General features: G+C 36.3%; 1 protein-coding gene across 2 annotated transcripts; it reads left to right on the top strand.

Moving 5' to 3' along the window:
• The first annotated feature begins 8,912 nt into the window (after positions 1 to 8,912).
• Positions 8,913 to 23,062, top strand: LOC127633662 (pantothenate kinase 3-like). 2 transcript variants are annotated; one of them, XM_052112900.1, is made up of 8 exons: positions 8,913 to 9,383; positions 11,795 to 12,147; positions 13,333 to 13,586; positions 16,036 to 16,212; positions 16,311 to 16,434; positions 16,943 to 17,068; positions 18,115 to 18,213; positions 22,058 to 23,062. In XM_052112900.1, the coding sequence occupies exons 1-7, from the start codon at positions 9,113 to 9,115 to the stop codon at positions 18,172 to 18,174; spliced, it is 1,365 nt and encodes a 454-aa protein (XP_051968860.1). In that variant the 5' UTR covers positions 8,913 to 9,112; the 3' UTR covers positions 18,175 to 18,213; positions 22,058 to 23,062. The 2 variants fall into 2 exon arrangements, with proteins under 2 accessions (XP_051968860.1, XP_051968859.1); XM_052112899.1 differs by having other exon boundaries at positions 18,115 to 23,062.
• Positions 23,063 to 23,560: the final 498 nt, after the last annotated feature.

Raw genomic sequence — 23,560 nt, 5'->3', positions numbered from 1 at the left:
CCTTCCTGCAAGAGAGACTGAACGAGCAGCTGTCCCCCTCCACTCTCAATGTTTATGTAGCTGCCATAGCAGCGTATCACGATGACATCCAAGGTAAGTCGCTCTGTAAGCAAGACCTGGTTACCAGGTTCCTGAGAGGCGCCAGGAGGGTGAACCCTTCTAGACCTCACCTCTTTCCCTGGAAGTTCTGTGAACATCCAGCTGATTTGGAGTTGATTCGGCCAGGCACAGTTAAACCTGTTTTCCTCCCTGGAATCCTCCGAATGCCCTCTCTGGTATGACCTGACGGGAGTTCCCCTCGGTACAGACATGCACAGCTGGCCCTGAGGGCTACCCAAGTATGTTTTCCCCCCAGTGCTCAAAAATCATTTAGTCTATTTTAATACATTTGGAAACATTTCAGACAACAAAACACCTGGCAAAGAAGAATTATCCTGCAGAGGCAATATATAGTAAGCCACACTTAAGCAGTAATTAGTTAATATTTAAAAGCAGTATATTGATCTTGGAGATCAACAGTAACTGTTTTGAGTTAGCATTAGTAAATTGCTCTGCTGGGAATAGAAATTATGTTTGTGACATCAGTATTGGGTTGTTGTCATTGCAGAGTTGTACTTCAACAATATCTTGTAACTAAATTAGAATCAAGGGAAAAAATCCTAAAATAAAGGAGTAGAATTGCAAGCAAAAACAAAACTGTTGATTAATAATATGCTAACATAATCTGGGTGTCACTAGACCATTTTAGGATTCTCTACAATTTGAATACTCATATGTCTAAACACAATAGTAGTCACACCTGTCTATGTTATGCATTCAAACCTTCAGTCATTATGCAGTGCTGCATATGATTGTAAACTGAGTGTGCTAATTTGGCATTTGTACAGTCCTATCAGGTAAGTCATTTGTTTATTACAATTGTAAAATAAAATTGTTCTCATCTATTAATTTATTTCATATTAAAATAATTATGAATTGAAGCTGGAATTTTTGAAATGTTGCAACCAAAACCTCACCATTATTCATCAGTAGTAGCACCACAAACAATGATATTAGAAACCCCATTGTGTCAAATTGCACCTGGAGATTTTCGAAATTATCTGAAAAAGAAAATTGAAATCTTTCTAAGAACTGATATCCATGACGATGGACATTCTATGGTTAATTTTAAATCATGTTGGAGCAATTCCACATAACATAAATAAAATTAAATAAAGAATTATCAAAACAGGGGTGTGCAGTAATATTCTTTTCAATGAGAAATTACTTCTGAAAACTATGATATTCAATGATAAAGTTAAAAATATTTTTTTTCATTTACTGTATTTAAATCCTATTTCAGTTTGATAGATTAAACTTTCTGTTACAAAAACTGAATCATATAATTTTTGTTGCTTTATACTGTTGCTGTTTGTTTATTGCTTTACACATTTAAATAAATACAATTTGCAACCATTTTGCAGTTTTAACAAGTTACATAACCCACATATCTATAAGTGCAAGAATCAAATATTCCTACAAAATTTGCACAGGATAATTTTGTATCTATTAGAATATAATGATATATGGTAAAAGTGATTAATTTGTTTACTTCACCTGAGATAAAATATTACTGCATTAGCTACCCCAGGGAGCCTCTCTCTTCAGGATTCAGCAGAATGCAGTGATGCATTCATCATCTGAATACCGCCCTATATAGATTCATATACAGGTAGTCCAGGCTAGATCTCTGAACCAGTTTTCCTTTCATTTCACGTTACATGGAAAACTTTAGAGAGAAAAGTCTGCTGTTTGCCAAGAATTAAATGATTAATTTTACTATTATTATTATTATTTTATTTATTATAGTAATAATTACATTATTATTCATTTATTTATTTTTTATATTTATTTTATTTTTATTTATTTATTTTTGCATAAGAAGATTTCTTATACATTGTGTGCAGTCCTAGAGCAGAGACGCATCAACACTGCACATTTTAGATTTCTCCCTAATTCACACACCCAGTTTAGGGTTGCGGATCACTTGATATATAAGACATCCAAAATGTGCAGATTTGAAGGAAGTGTTTGGATACCTGAATAAGCAGAAGAATCAGAAAAATACAAAATTGACACAATGTGATGCAAACTATTTTTAAAAGATGATCATCATGAAAAAGAATGTAGCAATGGAAAATGCCATTTTCTATTGTTCCATTCACAGGAAGTTGAGAGTCTTGTTTAACTTGATCTTGCTTTATATTGCCTGCCTTGTTTTAGGGATTTCGAATGCTTCATATCCTCCAGGTGCTGAGAAAACTAATAGTCCTCTTATTGTTGACTTGATCTTTTGACAAACTTGATATTTGAAAGACTTCAAAGTGCTGAAAAACATATTTGTTGTACGCACAAATTGTACGCACATTTGTTTGCGTATGCATTTAAATACCTTACATGTACATTATGACCAGTTTATTCATTGTAAGATAGACTGTTGAAGGGAGATGAAGATTGAAAACAATGTACACATTTACTTGCAACTTTCAAAAAGTTGTGCAAAGAAATGTGAGAATGCATAATTAAAGTTGTCAAGCATTATTGAAGTACTATCAAGCTGCATAGTACGAGACACACCAAAATAAATAACAGTGTACAAAGGCATTACATGGATTTATAGACTATACTCTATGTTTTTACTGTTGTTCTGATCTATTGTTAACCTTTCCAACAGTCCAGCAACAAAGTGAAAAAGGATGGACAGAACACAAACAATCTCTTTTGTCCTCTTATATTGTCCTCTAAAGCATTTGAGGCCTCATGAGAACTCAAAGTGAGTCTGTTTTAGAGAAAAAGGAGAGGCCCAACAAGAGCCTGAGGATGGCAGACATAAAAAACAGCAAAAATATACAGTATATTACATTTAAAGCAACAAAATGGAAACGTGTTGAAAAGTATGACAGTATGCATACAATTAACAGACTGTTACTGTATCTGTTACTCAGTTCTGTGAAACACTTGCATACCCACACTCTAGTTCATGCCCTTCTTTAAGCTGTCCAATCTAGACTTCTTTTAAAAAATTTGGTCTTTTTTTTATCTCCATGAGATTGTCCCCAAAGAGAAAAAAGAGAGAGGCAGAGACAATGGCTGCAAAAAGTACATCTGACAAACACCTTTCTAGAATTGTATCAATATGAAATCTGGCACTTAGGACAGACACCATCGCTCTTTTTAATACAGAGGAAAAGTGTATTGCACCAAGTTTACTCTTTCATAGCTCATAGTCATGTATCATTTAAGGGTCGGTTTTGCCTGAGAAGTTTCTTCTATAATTCTTAAGAGATATAAAATGGACACAGATGAGACACTTGTTTAAAAATGTGGATTGAAATATTGGATTTCAAATTTTGGTATCTTGTCAATTTTGAGCACTTGCCGTTTGTGACATTGTTGGTATATCCTCTGAAACTCTGAAAGAGAGATGTGAGATTAGTGAGGTCTTTTTCTCAATAGAAAAATCTGAAATGCTGTGAAACCACTTTCATATGGCTAAAGTTCTGAAATCTTTAATCATGCTTTGTATAGCTCATAATGGAGTGTGTATCAGAAACCCCTTGAACTCCCTGTAGCTAAATATGTCTGTATACATTCAATATTAGGCCATTAAATAATTATTATGATTATACTGTAATTTGTTCATCCCATTTTTAAAATCATTTAATAACATTGTATTTTACACCATTATGCACATACTGTAGCTTCATGTGTAGCATTTTTAATATTTTCTGTACAAGGTAGAATTTAAAAGAAGAATGAAGAAACAGAAGGCTAATATTGATTCACTTGTTTAAAAGTATTTTAAGGTCACTGAATATCTTCTATCGTGCTCATAGCACCCCCTTGAGGCAGTTATTGTGATCACATTTGTCATAGTACATGGTGTATTGATTCCTTTTTATATTACCGTACATTATTACATAGCATTTTCTAACATATTTTAAATGTAAAACTATAGAACCCAATTATGCCTTTACAGCCTCCAATATATTGTTTTTGATAAGACCCAATGACCTCCTCTGCCATGGTAAATATAATATGAGTTGTTTTTCTCTCAGACCTCTTCTTTCACAATCAATATCTAATATTAATAATAATAAGTAGACACAACAAGTTAACTTCTCCTACTGATAATATTGAAATAAACTCTGCTGTCCTGTCTTCTTATGTTGAAATTGTGGAGAATTAAGTTAGTAAACTCAATTCAATATTCTTAAAGTATTAGTTCACCCAAAAAGCAAAAAAAAACTCTCATCATTTACTCACCCTCATGCCATCCCAGATGTGTATGACTTTCTTTCTTCTGCAGAACACAAAGATTTTTAGAAGAACTGTCATTTTGGGTGAACTATCCCTTTAACTTTTTCTAATGTCAGTGAAGTTCAATTGTACTGGCTTTTGGAGCTTACAGCACAACATGCAGAGGAAGATTTGCTAGCATTAATAGTTTTAGTTTAACAACTCATGTTATGAGAAAAGGAAACTAAAAGCTAGAGTTCCCCATAGCATATAAAAAGGCATACAGTTTTAGTTTTAAAAGATACATGTATTTTTAAAGTACAAGTACAGTACAAAGACAAGCACTCAAGTCAAGTCAAAAATGTGTATTTGTATAGCACTTTTCACAACACACATAGTTTCAAAGCAGCTTTACAGAAAATTATGCATTAACTGAAAATGAAACTGTAATATCTATAAGGTCTTAAGAGTCATAATTATGAAGTTTGATAAAATATGATTGTGAATCGTGTTTAAAAATATGTAATTAAATAATAATTGTATTTAGAACCCCAGAGAGCAAGCTGAACGCGACTGTGGCAAGGAACACAAAACTCCATAAGATGTTGATTAATGGAGACAAATACTCTTGGGAGAAACCAGACTCACTGTGGGGGCCAGTCCCCTCTGATAACATCATGAATGTAATGCTAATATTACTTATGTATAGTGCAAGTCATGGTTTAAAATTATTTCACTATGTCAGTGTACGAAGATTTTGTATGAACTGTAAGATTAATGACTAATGTCTTTGAAGTTCATCCTGGATTAACTGCAGAAGTTCACATAGATGCAATTGTCTTTTGTTAGATGGCTGATGAAGGGTTTTGTTGCCAATTAATTGATGGTTTATGTATTTCATTATAATAGTGTAGTGAATAGTCCATCAATAGTCCATCAAATGCAGGCAGAGATCAGTGAGGTGCATCGCAGTTCAACCTGGACAGTATTTGTGGTGGGGTCTGTCCTAGGTCAAATGATCAGGCAATGGCATATGAAGTATCCCATGTCTTATGGATGGAGTTGGCATTAGCTCATCCTCTGAAGTCCATCGTAATAGACTGAAGTGATGTTTGGCTGGCACCGAATGCTATTAGTCATCATCACACAGCGACACGTTGCAGTGGAGTCCAACACGAAGCTGGAATGGTGCTGGATCCAGCCGGTTCTGGTGACCTCAGGACAGGAGTCCCGAGGTTGAGACAGGGAAACAAATAAAATAAATATTAATATAGTTGCCATTCAATTTATTCCAGAGTTATAGATCACGATCAATGTTTCTGGCTCCGGCAGACCTAACTAAAGCAGCCTAATTGTGGGTTGGAGGATAAATGAGGTGTATGCCTGGATAAATAGATGACTCTGTAGTCTAGACTTAAACTGAGTGAGTGTGTCTGCATCTCGAACAGTGTTAGGGAGACTATTTCATAGTTTAGGAGCCAAATATGAAAAGGATCTACCTCCTTTTGTGGATTTTGATATTTTAGGAATAATTAACAGGCCAGAATTTTGTGATCGTAATGAACGTGATGGAATATAGTGTGTTAGAACGTCACTTAAGTACTGCGGAGTTAGACCATTCAAAGCTTTGTACGTAGTTAACATTATTTTAAAATGAATGTGAAATTTAACAGGAAGTCAATGTAATGATGACAAAATGGGGCTAATATGATCATATTTCTTGGTTGTTGTTAGCACTCTGGCTGCTGCATTTTGAACCAACTGAAGTTTAGTTACTGATCTTGCTGGACATCCTCCCAGTAATGCATTACAATAATCTAGTCTTGAGGTCATGAATGCATGAATTAGTTTCTCAACATCTGCAACAGAAAGCATGTACTGTAATTTAGCAATATTTCTTAGGTGGAAGAATGCTGTTCTACAAACATTTGTAATTTGATTTTCAAAGGACTGATCGGTACAAATATGACACCTAAGTTCTTTGCTGTTGAAGATGATGTAAAAGTCCATCGTGAGTCAAATTATATTGTAGTGGCTTATTTTTAGAGGTGTTTTGTCGGAATTGAGTAGAAGGAAATTTCTGGCCATCCAATCTTTTATTTCATTGATATACTCTGCTAATTTGGAGAATTGTGAAATTTTGTCAAGAATTTGAAGAAATATAAAGTTGTGAATCGTCAGCATAACAGTGGAAACTTATTCCACGATTCCTGATAATATCTCCCAGGGGAAGCGTATACATGGAGAAAAGCAGAGGCCCTAAAACTGATCCCTGTTGCACTCCATACATAACTTTTGTTTGGTTTGACAATTCCTCATTTACATAGAAAAAATGGTAGCGGTCTGATAAATATTACCTAAACTGTGCTAATGCAAGTCCACTAATGCCTACATAATTCTCAAGCCTATTCAAGAAAATGTTGTGATCTATCGTGTCGAAGGCAGCTTACGATCTAAAAGCACTAGAAGAGAAATGCAGCCGTGATCAGATGATAAGAGCAAGTTATTTGTACCTCTGATAAGTGCAGCCTCTGTACTGTGATGGGGCCTAAATCCTGACTGAAATTGTTCATATACGTAGACTATTTCTCTGTAGAAATAAACATAGTTGGGAGGACACTACCTTTTCTAGTATTTTCGGTATAAACACTGTCTGCATTGCTAGCAATTTACCTGTTTCAGTCATCTTTTCTTTCTTTTTTGTGCTGTCTCAAAGAAAAGTGAATATCTTGTACAGAGTATAATATACTAATTTACATAATACAGTGATGTATCTGTAAAATGACATGACTGTGTCAGCTGGCTAGTAAAAAGAAAATACACAAAATGATTTACTGCCCTCAAGTTGTCCCTCATTGTGTTTTATTACCCCCAGTAGAATCTTAACACAATATTGTCTTCAAGAATCCTAACACTGATCTTTTACATACAAAACACTTCATATTTATCACTGCTGTCAAAGTCAAAAGAGAAAAAAAATATTATAAAAATGCCATAAAATTAGTCCATACAACAGATAGCTGTTGTCTGGCCCCAGAAAGCTTGGAATAAAGTGTACTTGACATATGGACTACTGTTATGATGTCTTTATACTGAACTGAACCTTTAATAGTGCTATTTTTTGAGCACAGACCTGACAAGGATGTACTCAAAATAACATGGTCTCTTTTAAAAGAGGGCCCTTAGGAGATGCTGCACAAAATTCAGAATTAATTAAAGACATAAAGAAATTATTTAGAAAATCTTAAATTGATTTTAAATGATTACCTAATAATATTTGCATTAAGATATTACACTGTCCTTGCCAAAATCTAAAAGCACAATAGAAGTCACAATTCAAAAGTCTTACCTTGTTCTATTTCTGATCTGACTGTGATAACACTCTACTTAGTTTTTTTATTGATAGGTCAAGGTGAAGGTCAATTTATTTATATAGCACATTTAAGAAGACTAGTGTATACCAAAGTGCTTTACATATGCAAATGAAACAATACCAGGGCACAGAGGAATAAAAGACTAATTTGAAAAATAACACAAAACAAGAAATTACCCATATAGTCTACGATAAACATTCATGTAAAAGCCAAGGAATACAGATACGTCTTCAGGCGTGATTTAAAAACAGGAATGGATATTTAATTTATATAATTTATATAATTTTCTTAGACAATGTCAAGTGAATTTTCTAAAAAGCTCCTTCAAAAGCTTGCCAAATTACTACATTCATTCAATTCCTTTACAATATACACAAATGTGCTCTTTGTCTTAAGCCTTATTCACTGAAAACTGCTCCGTTAATGTTTTCAAATTCACAGTTATGAATGACATCTGAATCACGTACTGTACATGACATATTTTCAATTCAAAATAATCAAGGAGGTCCCTGCTTAGCTTCTTAAATTTAAGTCCTGCCTTCATCGATTTGATCTCAAATGACATTGACAAGTGGTTTTAGACTGCTGAGCATGGTACAAATTTTACTTTTTTAAACCATTATGTTATTCATGCAACAAGTTAGTGACAATTAGACAGTGGTGCAAAATGGACTACAGCAGAACAGCAACAAGGATATAAATTATTGTGGGGGATTTGTCCCCCTCAAAGTATATTGTGGTTACAGCCCTGATTTAAATGCTTACAGAATTATTACATTAATTTGAAAGCTGTGTGTGGTGTTGTAGCCTTTTACTGTGCTGTCTTCATGCAATTTTGTGTATGGATATTTTATCTTGCTCGTGACCTGGACGATTAGATTATTTCAAATCAGCAAAGAATACATTTCTATCTCTTTCCATGTCTTATTATGCCTGTTTGTTAATCCAGGTACATATATATAGCCATACCATTAAAGAACTCCTAGGAACAAATGGTAGGCATGTCTCAGACCAGGGACATTTAAACAAGATTATCTTGGCATATGGTGTAACATTAATTAAGGCAACTTAATTAAGCTTCTTAATGTAAAGCAACCACTCTGTGATATTTGCAGACCTGTAGGATGCAGTAGGCCTAATAGTGAGTAGTGCAGCGCTGAAGCAGGCGGCTCTGAAACATGACGTTTCAGCAAAGTAAGCGGAGGCATTTTCCTTAATGACGTCGCATTATACCGGCTGTTTGACTCGGAAACAGCCAGAGCGTGTAAAGAAGAAATGACCGACAGTGACCTCGGATAAGACTCGTTGTCTTCATCTCGACACAGCCCATCAGCATTGATGTAGAATTAGGCAAAACGACGATTGTATATTTTATTAGCGCCTTCGAGACGTCGATAGGAAAACAGAGTCGTAAACGCACCATTCTTTCTTTTGCGCTCATATTTAGCACTGCGTAAATAATGGAAAATGTTGAAACATCCGATGAAAACGGAACGACGCATTATACTAATGGTTTAGTAAACGGATTTTGCAGTCCACCGTCCGGTAACGGGGACTGTATTTCTGGAGGTGGTCTGGGTGGTACTGACAGCGGCTGTAACAGTAGCGGTGGCCATAATGGTATTGAAAATTTCCACCATCTTCATCAGGATCATGTACACAACAATGGGTCGCCTGCGAAGCGCTGCAGACTCAGAAGACGCGTGGATTCGGGAAAGAAGAACAGACCGCGTAAGTCGAGCTTTCATCGTTTAATTAATGTCTTTAATTGTAACTTTAAAGAACAAATACAATTAACACACTATTGCGTGAAATTGTTCGACGTGTTGTTTATTTAAAAGAACCATAATTTAGGTAGATAATAGATTCCAGAGCATAAATCTTTCGCTTTTTTTTTTTTTTCTGTAACAGTCGTTCATATCTTGGGGGAACACTGAAGAACAACCATAGCCGGATATATAAAAATGGACGCATTCGACATCATATATTAAAGGTTATCCGGCTTTACGTTAAATGTCCATTTTAATTTAATATGACTGTTCTGAATAAGTGTTTATTGCGAGTCAAGAACCTTTTTCCCCGAATTAATTCATTTTTCATATTTCTACCAAGAACGACAAATGTGAGATTTTTAGTGTCACGTCCCGGAAGTAGCGAACCCCCCCCCAAATTTTGTACTACTTTTTAGTTTTATTTAACCACTCTTCACAATTTTAAGAAAAAATAAGTATGGCTCTTTAGGAAAGAAGACGGTCAAACGCATCAAGTCTATGCTCACGTTTCAAAATTGCCTGTATTAAGAGGTTAATTTGATTTGAAAAACGGGGCTGTTTGGTGTCGTGAAATCAATGTGCTGTTTGTTGTGAGGATTTCATTGGCCAGATCTGACTTAAGGGGGTGGCCAAAGCACGCCAGATATGATGGACAAGCTTGCTCAACCAATGAGCGGGATGAAGCACACAAAGGGGTGGCAAAATCGCTCATTATGAACGAACATACTGTACAGTTCTTGTAGAATCAACATAGAATAAACCTAAAAAGTCAACACCACCCAAGTGGCATAAACGCATGTATTCTTCTGACGGAGGCACACACTAAACTTAAGATTTGAATGAGACGTTTTGTTATATCGCCTGGCTCGGTTTCACTTCCTGCCTGTCTTACCTGAAAGTATGAAGCTAATTGTGGAAAAAGTCAGTTAACTTCTTTTTCAGGATAGTAAACTATTCATTTTAAGATGTACACATATTTGTGATTCGGGTTTTTGAGTTTTCTGTATTATTGCTAATTGCTCTACAACTGTTGCTTTTATCCACCCTCTCATCAAGTATTTGCAGTATCAGTAATTGCACATTTCAGTGTGATTCTTGTATTTCTAACTGGAATGTAAAACAGCTAAGAAAGTTACAGGTTGATGATCAATATTGTTTTTAGCAATAAAATAATTTATATTGCATTGCTTTAATACTTGTGGAGTTTCTTTATTTAGATATAAACTGGTGTGACTTTACTTTTTGTCCATCAACTGCTTTATTGTCACTCTGTTCATGGTGGCTGAGCCTCATATCAAGGAATACACACACCTTTCACCTACGTGCACTACTGTCAGCTACATTATCATCATTGGTTGATGCACATGTTTTTTTGTTTTTGTTATTTATCCCCTTTTCTCCCCAATTTGGAATGCCCAATTCCCACTACTTAGTAGGTCTTCGTAGTGGCGCAGTTTCTCACCTCAATCCGGGTGGTGGAGGACAAGTCTCAGTTGCCTCCGCTTCTGAGACCGCCAGTCTGCGCATCTTATCACGTGGCTCATTGTGCATGATACCGCTGAGACTCACAGCATGTGGAGGCTCATGATACTCTCCGCAATCCACACACGGCTTACCACGTGCCCCATTGAGAGCGAGAACCACTTGTCGCGACCACAAGGAGGCTATCCCGTTTGACTCCACCCTCACTAGCAACCAGGCCAATTTGGTTGCTTAGCAGACCTGGCTGGAGTCACTCAGCACTTGCGACTCCAGGGGTGGTAGTCAGCATCAATATTCGCTGAGCTACCCAGGCCCCCAAACACATGCTCTCTTAACTAATCAATAGCCTTGGAAACTGTTTTCTCTCATACACTGCAAAGCTATTCCCTGATCTAAGATTTCTATGAGAAAAACACTTTTGTGATTAAGGTTAGACTTTTGTAAGACATATTTGTATTTAGAGGTATTTTTGCTAGACGTTTTGTGTGCAATTGATGTTTCACTTCTATTCGGAAGACCGGCTGTTTCTCTGAATCTCCATGCATTCTCTTCAAAACCACTGTTACCATAGCAACAAAATGCCTCACAAGCTGCTGTGAAAAGACCAAAATGCTCTGACATTTTCTCCTCTACCACAGCAATCATAGTCATTTGTAATCAGACAAGTATTCATTAATATATTTGTTACCCTCAATATCAGGTGATGTCTTGTAAAAAAAAAAAAATGCCATTTAGGGATTGCATTTATAAAGATTGCAACACCACCTGCATTATTTAGTTTAGTTTTGTAAAGAGTTATGTCACTCACATTCATTGATACAGTAAAGAAAGACAGGTTATGTAAGAATAGAACATATTTCTGTTTCTAAAAATGTATGTGTTTTGCAGCCTTTCCGTGGTTTGGGATGGATATCGGAGGAACCCTGGTAAAGCTGGTTTATTTTGAACCCAAGGACATCACAGCCGAAGAAGAACAGGAGGAAGTCGAGAGCCTGAAGAGTATTCGCCGCTACCTGACCTCCAACGTGGCCTATGGCAACACAGGTATCCGTGATGTGCACCTGGAGTTGAAAAATCTCACCATGTGTGACCGCAAAGGCAACCTGCATTTCATCCGCTTCCCCACTCAAGACATGCACCGCTTCATTCAAATGGGCCGAGACAAGAATTTCTCCAGCTTGCACACCACGCTGTGTGCCACCGGTGGAGGCGCATACAAGTTTGAGGATGATTTCAGAACGGTACGTGCTCAACTGAGGAATGGGAACATAATAATTAGGTTTTCTTAATTAGTCCTGGAATTGTCATTGAAATAAATAAGATCATTAGAAGTCCTAAAATTCCAAAATTAATATACTTATTGTATTTAGCTGTAATCTAAAATACTTCTTTGGCTATATATTGCTCTTGTTTAGAGCTTATTTAGAGTAAAAATGGCTCACAAGCTGTAGTGATGTCTAATTTTTTAATTCTTTTCAATGATTTGGTTGAAATGGTTAGCAAATGGTCTAAACGAATTGGTTTGAATCAAAATGATTTAAAATACATATCCAGTAATCACAAATGACTGTAAAGGCCATGGAAATTCATTGGTCAAAAGTTGTAGGAAACCCTGAATATTGGGTTTTACCATTTTAAGGTGTAGTGTGTCATTTCTGCGCTACTAGTGGCACTAAACAGAATTACAAAAATAAAGTATGTTTTCAAACAACCTTTGCCAAAAACCCTCAAACTCATCATGCCCTTTCGCACTCTCAGATTCCCTATGAACAAATAGGCCATTCTAAATAAAAGATGATAACGGTTAACATCATAATAAACAAGACCACTATAACATAAACATACTGGACAGAAAGCGTTGCAGAGGAATCGACTTGTCCGATAACATTGTCATTGTTAAGGTTCAACTGGTTTTCATGTTAAAGGTGAAGTAAGCAATTCCTTAGAAAGACTTTTGATATTTGAACTCAACAGACTGAACAAACACACCCCTCCCTCCCTTCAGTGCTCCTTCAGAATCTCCACCACATAAATTAATGCACATTGCCAATGCTGTGTGATTGCAACAGTTTTGTGTGGATCGGTCCGTTCCACTTTGTTTATTTTCCCATTTACAGAGCCAGGGCTATGTACAATCACCTGACCTTTTTTGAGCGCACTCAAAGAACGGGCAGCTAGCGGACCGTGAAGATATATTAGCTGAATTTCACAAAAAGTCTATTGGATTAAAATTAGACACTCCACCTTTAACAGATTAAATATTGTTTCATGAAAATACTTGTTGATCCGTGGCATGCTAGTGTTTTGCTGACATAATGATTCGCTATCTTACTATCACTTATCTAATTCCTGTTAGATAATGACAATGTTTGATATGACTCTCCGGTCTCTCACCGTTCTGATTGTGTATTTACTTCCTCTCCCAGGTGGCTGGTCTGGAGCTGCAGAAGCTGGATGAATTGGACTGTCTTATTCAAGGTCTGCTGTACATTGACTCAGTTGGGTTCAATGGCCACCCTAATTGTTATTTTTTCCAAAACCCCTCTGATCCTGAAAACTGTGTCAAGAGCCCATGTAGCCTGGAGAACCCCTTCCCCATGTTGCTGGTAAACATTGGCTCGGGGGTTAGCATCCTGGCCGTCTATTCCAAGGACGATTACAAGCGGGTCACGGGCACCAGGTAAATGCCCTCTTCCTCTTTTGATTGTAACTAAACAAACAGAAGTACCTCAGTTAACTTTATTCCAGAGTTCCCAAACTACCACCCCATGAGCCAAATTCAGCCTGTGAAATTCTTTAAATCTGTAAATGGGAAAGGTATATCTTTAAATCTGGCCCGCAAATCACTTTTGAATTTCTGCATTGTTGTTTGGCCTTTAGTCCTATGCTGTAGTTTCCTTAAAGGATTGTTCAAGAGTTTGGCTTATTACAGGCCTAAAACACGAATGTAAATGCGCAAATGAAGCCCATTTGACAGCAAACAAGCCTGTGTGCTCGCATCCATCAAAAACGTTTGGGGACACGTGTGCACTAAATTGTAGGCTAACTGTATAACAGTGTTAATAACTTATAATGTAGGTCGTTTTTAAATTCATAGTTGCAAAAACACAAAAATGAAAATTCACTCATCAGTTACTCACCCTCATGCGATCCCAGATGTGTATGGCTTACTTTCTTCTGCAGAACAAAGATTTAGATTTTTTGAATATTTCAGCTCTGTTGGTCCATACAATGCAAATGAATGAGTGCCAAATTTTTTATGCTCCAAAAAGCGCATAAAGGTGTCAGCTTCAGAAGTAATATGATAGGTGTGGATGAGAAAAATATCAATATTTAAGTTTTTTGTTTTTTGCTACATATTCTTCTCCCTGTCCAGGAGGGGGTGATATGCACAAACAATGTGAATCACCAAAAACACAAGAAGAAGAAAGGGAAAGTTAGTGGAAATTAACAGAGTAGGGAGGAGAATTTTAAGTCCAAAGGACTTGAATATTGATCTGTTTCTCACTCATACCTATCATATCGCTTCTGAAGACATTGATTTAACCACTGGAGTCTTATGGATTACTTTAATGCTGACTTATGTAATTTTCGGAGCGTCAATATTTTGGCACCCGTTCACTTGCATTGTATGGACCTTTTTCTAAAAATCTTCATTTGTGTTCAGCAGATCGAAGAAATTCATTCACATTTGGGATGGCATAAGGGTGAGTAAATGATGAGAGAATTTAAATCTTTTGTAAATCTTCAACTGACCCTTTAAAAGTGAAGTCATGAAAGTAAAAAATGGTAACTCTGTTTTAGTGATTTTTTTAATACATAACGGTAAACATGTATTCATTTAACTGACACTTTTATCCAAAGCTACTACTATAAGTCATTTGTCATATGAAACCCATCAATATCTGCAGTATTTCACTGCATGGCCGGGGTCTAAGGGGTGTCACAACCCCTCCCAGTCCGATGAAAAGACAACCACTTACACCTTACAGAGCAAAATGCCTTTAAATACTGTACTTTAAATAGGAGGATCTTTGTTGACATCTTTGTACGCATGCGCGAGTGGTTGTGTGGCAACAAAACAAACAGTATGGCGGGCTGTAAAGACGCGACGAGCACTTTCAAGAGACCACAATATAAAAGCACTTTAACATCTGAAGACCGGAGGAGGTTTGGAGAGAAGCTCAAAATTTGTATTGGTGACAAAATCGAAGTTATTCAAAGCCCATATGAGATCTGGGATGACAAAAAACGTTGGTCCGACTCGCCCGTGTCTTGGCCACCAATCTGCTGGGGAGACATTTATTCTTATTTAATAGAAACCCCTGGACCCTTCACTCATGAAAGATTAAAGGCTTTCAAAAGTCTGGAGGCCTATGATTATTTTGTTTCTCGAAAAGTTAGGCCGATCTTTTCTGCCAAACAGAAAGCAGTGATCGTGCTAAAAGCAGAGGTTAGACCTGGCCAAGCAGAGTCACAGCGTGATTCGCGATCTCCCGTGGGTGATCGCCAAAGAGAACGGCGAAATAATCACTGCTCACTGCGACTGCAAAGCCGGGTAAGTCTTCATTGATCAGTGTTCTTATTTATTTATTGAAAATGTAGTGACTGTTGTACCAATTCAATTGTGTTCAGTGTGAGACTTTCAATGGCGTCTGTACTATGGTGAAAAATTGTATATCACAGCTTACACGTTTCTCCTTCTTTCAAATCCAGTCTTGGAGAAACATGCAGTCATGTAGCAGCTTTAATGTTTAAAGTAGAAGCAGCTGTCAGGATAGGACTTACAAATGCTGCATGTACTAGTGAGGCTTGCTGTTATCAAAGCACAGCTACAGAATGTAATTGCACACAACCATTTCTTTCGTTTTCGCGATCCTTTTCGGAGGGAATTCGAAAAAACTTTTTATCAGGGCCCCAATGAGCCGTACAATCGACCACACAGCAAGAGTGAACCATCCTCTTCTCTAAATCCTCCTCCAAACGTGCAAAACAATCAAATTACAGGTATCTAGCGGTGTTTCCTGCCACACGATTCCCATGATGCAACGCGACAAACATAAACAATGACGTCACAAAAGATCCGCCTATACAGTGAACATTGATTTGTTCCATCGGTTGTTCTTCAGTCTAGGAGGTGGTACGTTTCTAGGCCTGTGCTGTTTGCTGACTGGTTGTGAGACGTTTGAGGAGGCCTTAGAGATGGCAGCTAAAGGGGACAGCACAAACGTGGACAAACTAGTGAAAGACATTTATGGTGGAGATTATGAACGCTTCGGCCTCCAAGGCTCTGCTGTTGCATCAAGGTACAGACAGATTTGCTAGCATTAGTGTGTAAAAATGATAATGTTTGTGATAGAGAAAACCAATTAAAGATATTTTTCCTTTATTTTGAATCTTTTAGTTTTTGTCACATGATGTGCAAGGAGAAACGTGACAGTATAAGTAAAGAGGACCTGGCTAGGGCCACTCTTGTTACCATCACAAACAACATTGGCTCCATCGCACGCATGTGCGCAGTGAATGAGGTTTGACAATTCTTGCATAACTCTTAACAAAAAAGCTAATTTATCACAAGCTGCAGTTTTTGAATCTGTATTTCTAGCCACATTACTAGCTTAAAATTAAATAGAATCTTGCACACATTATATTTAGTGCCTACGACCCTTTTGAACAAACAATATCGAGACCATTAAGTCCATGGTGACAATGATGGGGATGAACTCTGTGTGCTCTGAGCTTCTTTACAGTGTTGCCTTGTGGCATGGAGATCAAGCAGCATTGTACAGGGCTATCAAAGCACACTGAACAGCTGCAATTTGGACTCTGTCACAGAATTTGATTAATAAACTTGTTTAATCTTGCATGTTTTCTTATTATAGAAACTTCATTCATATGTTCAGTGGGGGGTTTTCCTGCACTTTTATTAAAGCAGATGATTTGAAAAATGTAGCAATCATAATTAATTTAACAAATTTGGAATACAACAATATTACTATTTATTTTGATTGTTTGCTTTTATTGAATTACTTTCAGAAAATTGATAGAGTGGTTTTTGTTGGGAATTTCCTTCGAATCAACACCGTATCAACTAAGCTGCTAGCGTATGCCATGGACTTTTGGTCTGACGGACAACTGAAAGCCCTTTTCTTAGAACATGAAGTAAGCCTATTTTCTTCTTTTACCATTTCATGTTTCTGATCAATGCTAGAGCCTCTTGCACTTATGTTTGGCATCTAATAGTTCCCAGTTTTCAACAGCATTCTCATATACCTGAGGCCTATTTATCAGCAAGCATCAGTTAATAAACTTACTCGCTTTGCTGATTAACAGAAGCGTTAGCTCCCCCTTGTGTCAGTTCCAAAGTCTATCACAGACTTGTCAATAGCTAATGTGGATTTCTGTTTTCAAATATTGTCAATTTTGAGGAAATATTGAAGAAGAAAGAAATGTCCACGAGTGCATCTGGTACTCAAACAATTCCACATGTGCTCCAGATTAGGGGTAAGAAGTAAAAAACAAGTAGTGAAAACAAAAATCCACATCTAGGCACTCTTGTGGGGTTTTAAATTAAAAAGCCTTTATTGTGATATGCTTCGAGCACTATGGGAAGACTATTAAGTCACTTCCTGTGTCTTTCATTTTGTGACACCTTGATGGAGGCCTGTTTGGGCCGATACGTGTTGGTGCTTTTTTATAATATGTAGCCCTCACAATAAAGGCTTTTTAACTTAAAACCCCACAAGAGTGCCTAGATGTGGATTTCTGTTTTCTATATTTGAGGAAATATTGTTTGAAATTGAATAAGCAAAGTCCAACTCATATGCTGTCTGTATATCTCTAGATAATGGGGAAAATGAGTGCAAGATAATTAAATGCAAGTAACCACTAAACTGTGTAATATTGTAATAGCATAATAATTTCTCATTAACTTTTATGGAGTAGAAAATGTTTTTTGACATTAAAAAAATAGTTCACCCAAAAATCATTTACTCACCCTTAAGCTAGCCCAGATGTGTGTGACTTTCTTTCTTCTGTTGAACACAAACAAAGATTTTTAGAAAAATATATACTAAAATTTCAAATGTTGTGTAAAAGTCGTGTTTTCTTGCATTGTCTTGTTTTGAAAATGAGCAGACTGTTGATAGTTATCAATTGTCATATTATATTATTGTGCATGTAATTGCTGCAATTCTGCTCTACTGCAGGGTTATTTTGGAGCTGTTGGTGCCTTCCTAGAGCTACTAAAGATGACTGAAGAATTCTAAGATGCAGAAGACATCCTAACCTTCAACCCAGAAGCTGCTGTAAGATTTCAGGAAAGCCACATCCCCTAATAAGGAAAAGCCACTGATAATGTGACCAAGTTTTCATTTCCCATGAAATCATTGATACCCTCACCCTTCCAGCGCTGACCTATTTCCATACTCCTGACCAGAGCAGGTGACCAAGAGGAGGTGCCACAGTAACAGAGCACTGTTTTCAGTGTCTGATGAGCCGCACCTCATGCTAACTGTGCCTCACACCGCTGCTGTAAATACAGCATAGCTTCTCCTTTGCCAAGACCTGTGTACTGATGATTTGAGGGGAAGATGATTTAGGATACTAATTATAATGCCTGTGTCCTTTTGTTAGCTTTATGCAAATAATCTTAATATATGAAAAGGGTCTGGTGGTGAGTTTCATGTATATTTGCGGTACAGTCTGCTGTATAAAAATAAAAAAAATGCATGTATGTATTTCCACAACCTTCCCCTCCTAAACAAATTAGTTTGGCCCAAAAATGTCACCCAAAAATTGTAATGTTCTCATTGTTTACTTGCCCTCATGCAATCCCAGATGTGAATGACTTTCTTTCTTCTGCAAAACATAAATATTTCAGCTCTGCAGGTCCTCACAATGCAAGTGAATAGGTACCAATTTTTTTTAAGTCCTAAAAGCAAATTAAGGCAGCATAAAAATAATCCATAAAACTCCAGTGGTATAATCCATGCCTTCAGAAGCGATATGATATGTGGGTGAGAAACGGATCAATATTTAAGTCCTTTTTTACTATCTCACCTTTGATCAGCCCTGACCAATAGGTGGCGATATGCACGAAGAATGCGAATCACCAAAAAAACTAAAACCGAGCGAAATGAGGTTGTAATCAGATGAGGTTTTTCAGGTAAATTTTAGATGGAGGTTTTAATAAGTAAAGCGTACCTCCATAACCTTAAACCTAACCAATAGTGTCCGAAAAAATAAATGAGTTTAACAAAACAGAAATGCTTACCCTAAACCAACACCTAACCGTAACCGATAGTGTTTTAAAATGCAAATTCTAAATAAAAAAGAAAACGCATAAACTGAAGCAACCACGTCAATTTGTGTCGCTTTTATGCCATGTTCACTTTCGTGCGTCTTTGACTGGTCTCAAACTGGTCGTCAAGAATTAAGTCCAAAACACTATCAAGTGAGTTACCAAACAAGCTAATGGAGTTGGAATAAGTGTGTATATTTAGGTGTGTCTGTAAAACAAGTGTTAAAATTGTAAATTTTTCAAATCATGCATAAAGTAAAAGTGTATTGTTATCATAACAAAGCAGGGGGAGAATAATAGAGTGAAAAATAAGTTTTTATAACATCAATATCGCCAATTGTACTCATGATTTATGTGACAATGATTAAACCACACTGTTGTTGTAGCGCCTCTAGTGTTCATTTCACTAGGAAACTGCGGTGAAATGTAGAAGCGGCACATTCAAGGAAGATTGCAGAAATGTATATAGAGTAGCGTTCATTCTATGAGACCAGGTTGCACACCTCTGGGATGGCATGAGGATGAGTAAATGATGATAGAATTTACATTTTTAGGTGAACTATTCCTTTAACATAGAATTACAAAAATTACACACATTAGCTTTAAGTAGTTTCTCAGTTAGATAAATGTTGTTGTTTTTGTTTAGCTTACAGAATTAGAAAGGAAATTACAGGTAGACCTATTTTATCTTTGTTGGGCCTTGTTTGATTTGTTGAATGTTGATAACAAGAGTAGCTGTAGTTTCTAATACATCTTAACTTCTTGACTGGTCTGTCTAGGGGTGGGCGATATTAATAAAATCTTATATCACGATATCATTAGTTTTATATCACGATATAGTTAACATTTAATATAATAAATAAAAATTGTGTCGTACGTGTTTCTTAAATAGAATGAGGTGCACATTTCTTGCCACGTGGTTGTTCTGCATAACCGTTATACAGACGATAATCCAAAAAATATACCGGTTGCCAAATTTCTACCGGTGTATCATGTCTACCGGTATATCGCCCACACACAGTTCTGTCTAATGAACAGAGCACTTATGCACCTGAGCTGACACTGATTGTGTTGGGACCAAATTGTCAATGTTGACTGGAAAATATATATGTTCATCCTACACACTCAACGATAAAATCGTAATTCATACGACTTTTCTAAATTTGGCTAATTCGTATAATATCTGTACAACTGCACTCATATGAATTCGTACGACTACAGACAATGACGTCGCTGGACATCGTTTCCATCTAATACGTGACAGTTATTTGCTTGTGTCACACATCAGCTTCCTCTCATGTTTCACACTACTGACCGGTTAGGTTTAGATAAGGGGTTTGAATAAGGGCATAACATTAATAAGCATGTCCTTAATGCCTCGTGCGCAAAACTCGTGCTTAATTCCGCATTAGATATCCGGGCATTTGCACGTGATGAAATCGTACAAATTTATTTGAACGAACTTGTACAAAATCATATGAAATAGCCAACATCATAAAATGTGTATGAATTTTCATGAGACTGGGTTGGTTCATCAGATAGAGAATTCTTAATGTTCACTACATTAGGCTTTTCTCTGTGATTTTGGGGTTTTACAATCCCCAATGCTGAGATTTCTCTGATCTGTTCCCCTAACCTTTTTTATATACACTGTTGTATGTACATAATTTTTTACATTTAATTTAACATTTGCACAAACCATTATTGAACCATATTCATGACGTGCATTGATATCTCAAGTTTCAAGCGAGACTGATAACTAGTCTATCAAATGCCTTCACCCTTCAAACATTTTCAGCTTATACATGGCATTGTCTAACTGAAAATATTGAGCTTTTTGTGACGTATAACATGAGAGAACTGCTTTATTTCTAAATGCATTTGTTAAACACTATATTAATACTGGACAGCTAGGGGGTTAAAATGAACCACGGTGACATTAAGTTGAGGCTCCATTTTTTTTGTTCGAAACAAGTATTTCTAAAGCTGAAATTAGGGATTCCAAAAAAGTTACTCCAGTCACTATAATCTGTCTATATATGTAAGATCAAAAAACAAAAGCACGTCCAAGAAATAAATGTATTGCCTTTTTTCTCTCTCTCTTTCTCTCTCAGCAATTGCATGTATCCACATTTGGCCCCAATACTATTAATTTAAAAGACATTAAATTGTTTATTTTAAGCAGTTCTTCAGTTTGCAGTTGTTTGCAAGCTTCATGCACTGCACTTAGATTTTGTAGTGTACTTTTTTGTTCATTGTGAATGCAAGCAAGACCAAAAGTACTATTTCCATGTAGAATACTTTTTTGGAAACCTTGCTTATTTTGTATCAGAAGTATTCACATTAATACTGTAATGTTTGTACTGAAACTTTAAAGTATTGATCAGCTGTAATTTAACAACAGACCTGTGCTGACATTTAAGTGTGCACACTAGCTTCTCTTAAAAGGGTTAGTTCATTAAAAATGGAAACCTGTCATCATTCACTCCCCCTAATATTGTTCCAAACCTGTATGACTTCTGTGGAATACAGGAATATTAGACAAGTGAATAGTGACTGAGACTAAAATTCTACCTAACATCTTCTTTTGTTATCTGCAGAAAAGACATACAGGTTTGGAACAACATTAAGGTAACTAAATAATAATAACAGAATTTTTCAATTTTAAGAGAATAGAGAATTTTGACAACCGTCCCTTTAAAATCTGTAACAGCAAGTTACGTGCACTGCCTCTTTATGTCTTGATGCCTATTACATTAAACAAAAATTGTACTAAAAGCTGTTTGCCTCTCCCCTCCTCTGCTGTCTCTCTTTTTATTCATGCTTCACATCCTCTGCTCAATCCTTAGAATTGCCTTATGCAGTAGGGTGCCATTTTGACTTTGGGTGTCTGGATTATGCACAATGGCACCCCAACATCTCTATGAGCCGCAAAAGTAACTTCCAAGTGATACGGAGTGACTTTTACTGATGGAGACAAGGCTTTATCTCTGTATCCTCTTTGTTGTTGCAAATGTAACATTCAGATGTCATTGATCCTAACCATATATTGAGGAGTTGTTTCTTTTTCTGATTAGACATGCCACAGCAGACTGAATGCATGTGTTGGTAAATTGTATTTTAACTGAGCCAATGCAAAGCATGTAAGCGATTGAAAAAGTGTCTTTTCTTTTGGCCCTTAGATGGTTCACTCCATCTAATATAGACCAAATGCCTTTGTAACAGGTTCTGTTCATGTAAACCAGCGTTATGCCTAAATCGGATGTCAGCGCATGTTCATTCCTCGTGCTAATTGTTAAACTGTTCGAAACCTGTCAGAAACTGTCTCTTTTTATCATGAAAACATTGTATTATATGTCTGTCTTGAACTGTACATTTTACAGCTATTTTTAGGAAGCATGTTCTAAACTATAAATGCTTTTTCCAGAGCTAAATTGTTTGTTTATAAATCTGATAATTTTATGTGAAATCCCATGCTAATAATCCACATTAATGACCTCAGTCTTTTGACAAGTTTGTCTGTTATGTACATGATCTGAAAGAGAGTGTAATTCCATGATGAGAAGTCAATTATTTTTATTTCATTCTCAGTGTTCAGGCAAACTTACATATGAATCACAAACAGTATCATCAATCAATTAAGGAAGTGCATTTCTTATATTGGTGTTGATCGCAGAGAGGCCCCTGGTTTATTTATGCCTCCTAATAAAATGTTTGCTTTACTGACTCTGAAATTCATGTCACAAGAGATTTTTATTTTTTTTTTTCATATCAGTTTTTAAGTTATATTCATGTGAAAAGCAAACTACATTTGTCAATAAACTGATTTGTAAATACCTAATAAATGTGTTAATGAAAACAGTTAATTGTTTGGTGTTTCTTCAACTTTGGCAGTCTTGGCACTGTGAACTTCTAGAAATATTTTATAATTTTTTTTTTTTTAGTGCATGGTTTTTCATAGATTTATATTGAAAGTCTGGGTCTGGGACACGAATAAAACAATGTATAAAAAGGCTTTTTAAAAGCGGCATATGCCAAAAAACAACAAAAAATCAGTAGTAAAGGCATGGTAAGAAATAGCCTATCCAAGACAGTTTTAATGCAACCTTCATATGGCAAAAAGAAAAAAAGTTGAAATCTGTTAGTTTTAATAAAAATCAATCCATCGGACATGAAAGTGTCTTAAGTTGTAGAAACACCCTGTTAAGAAAGCTCTTTGTTATTAACTTTTGTACCAAACAAATCGCCTAAAATAAAATATATATGTACTTGTATATGTATATAGGCTATAGCTATATAAATCTAACTTTACACCAATGTTTGCTATATTTTCTCAAACAAAGCCCAGAGAC

The sequence above is a fragment of the Xyrauchen texanus genome, chromosome 40 (assembly GCF_025860055.1).
Source record: "Xyrauchen texanus isolate HMW12.3.18 chromosome 40, RBS_HiC_50CHRs, whole genome shotgun sequence".
NCBI lineage: Eukaryota > Metazoa > Chordata > Actinopteri > Cypriniformes > Catostomidae > Xyrauchen > Xyrauchen texanus.
Note: the sequence above shows the minus strand (reverse complement) of the source record. Positions and strands in the feature narration are given on the sequence as shown.

Excerpts from the sequence above, each read along its gene's own strand:
- LOC127633662 (XM_052112900.1), top strand. The coding sequence starts at position 9,113 with ATGGAAAATGTTGAAACATCCGATGAAAACGGAACGACGCATTATACT. Across the intron at positions 12,148-13,332 it reads TTGAGGATGATTTCAGAACG|GTGGCTGGTCTGGAGCTGCA; the intron begins GTACGTGCTCAA and ends TTCCTCTCCCAG. Across the intron at positions 17,069-18,114 it reads CCCTTTTCTTAGAACATGAA|GGTTATTTTGGAGCTGTTGG; the intron begins GTAAGCCTATTT and ends GCTCTACTGCAG.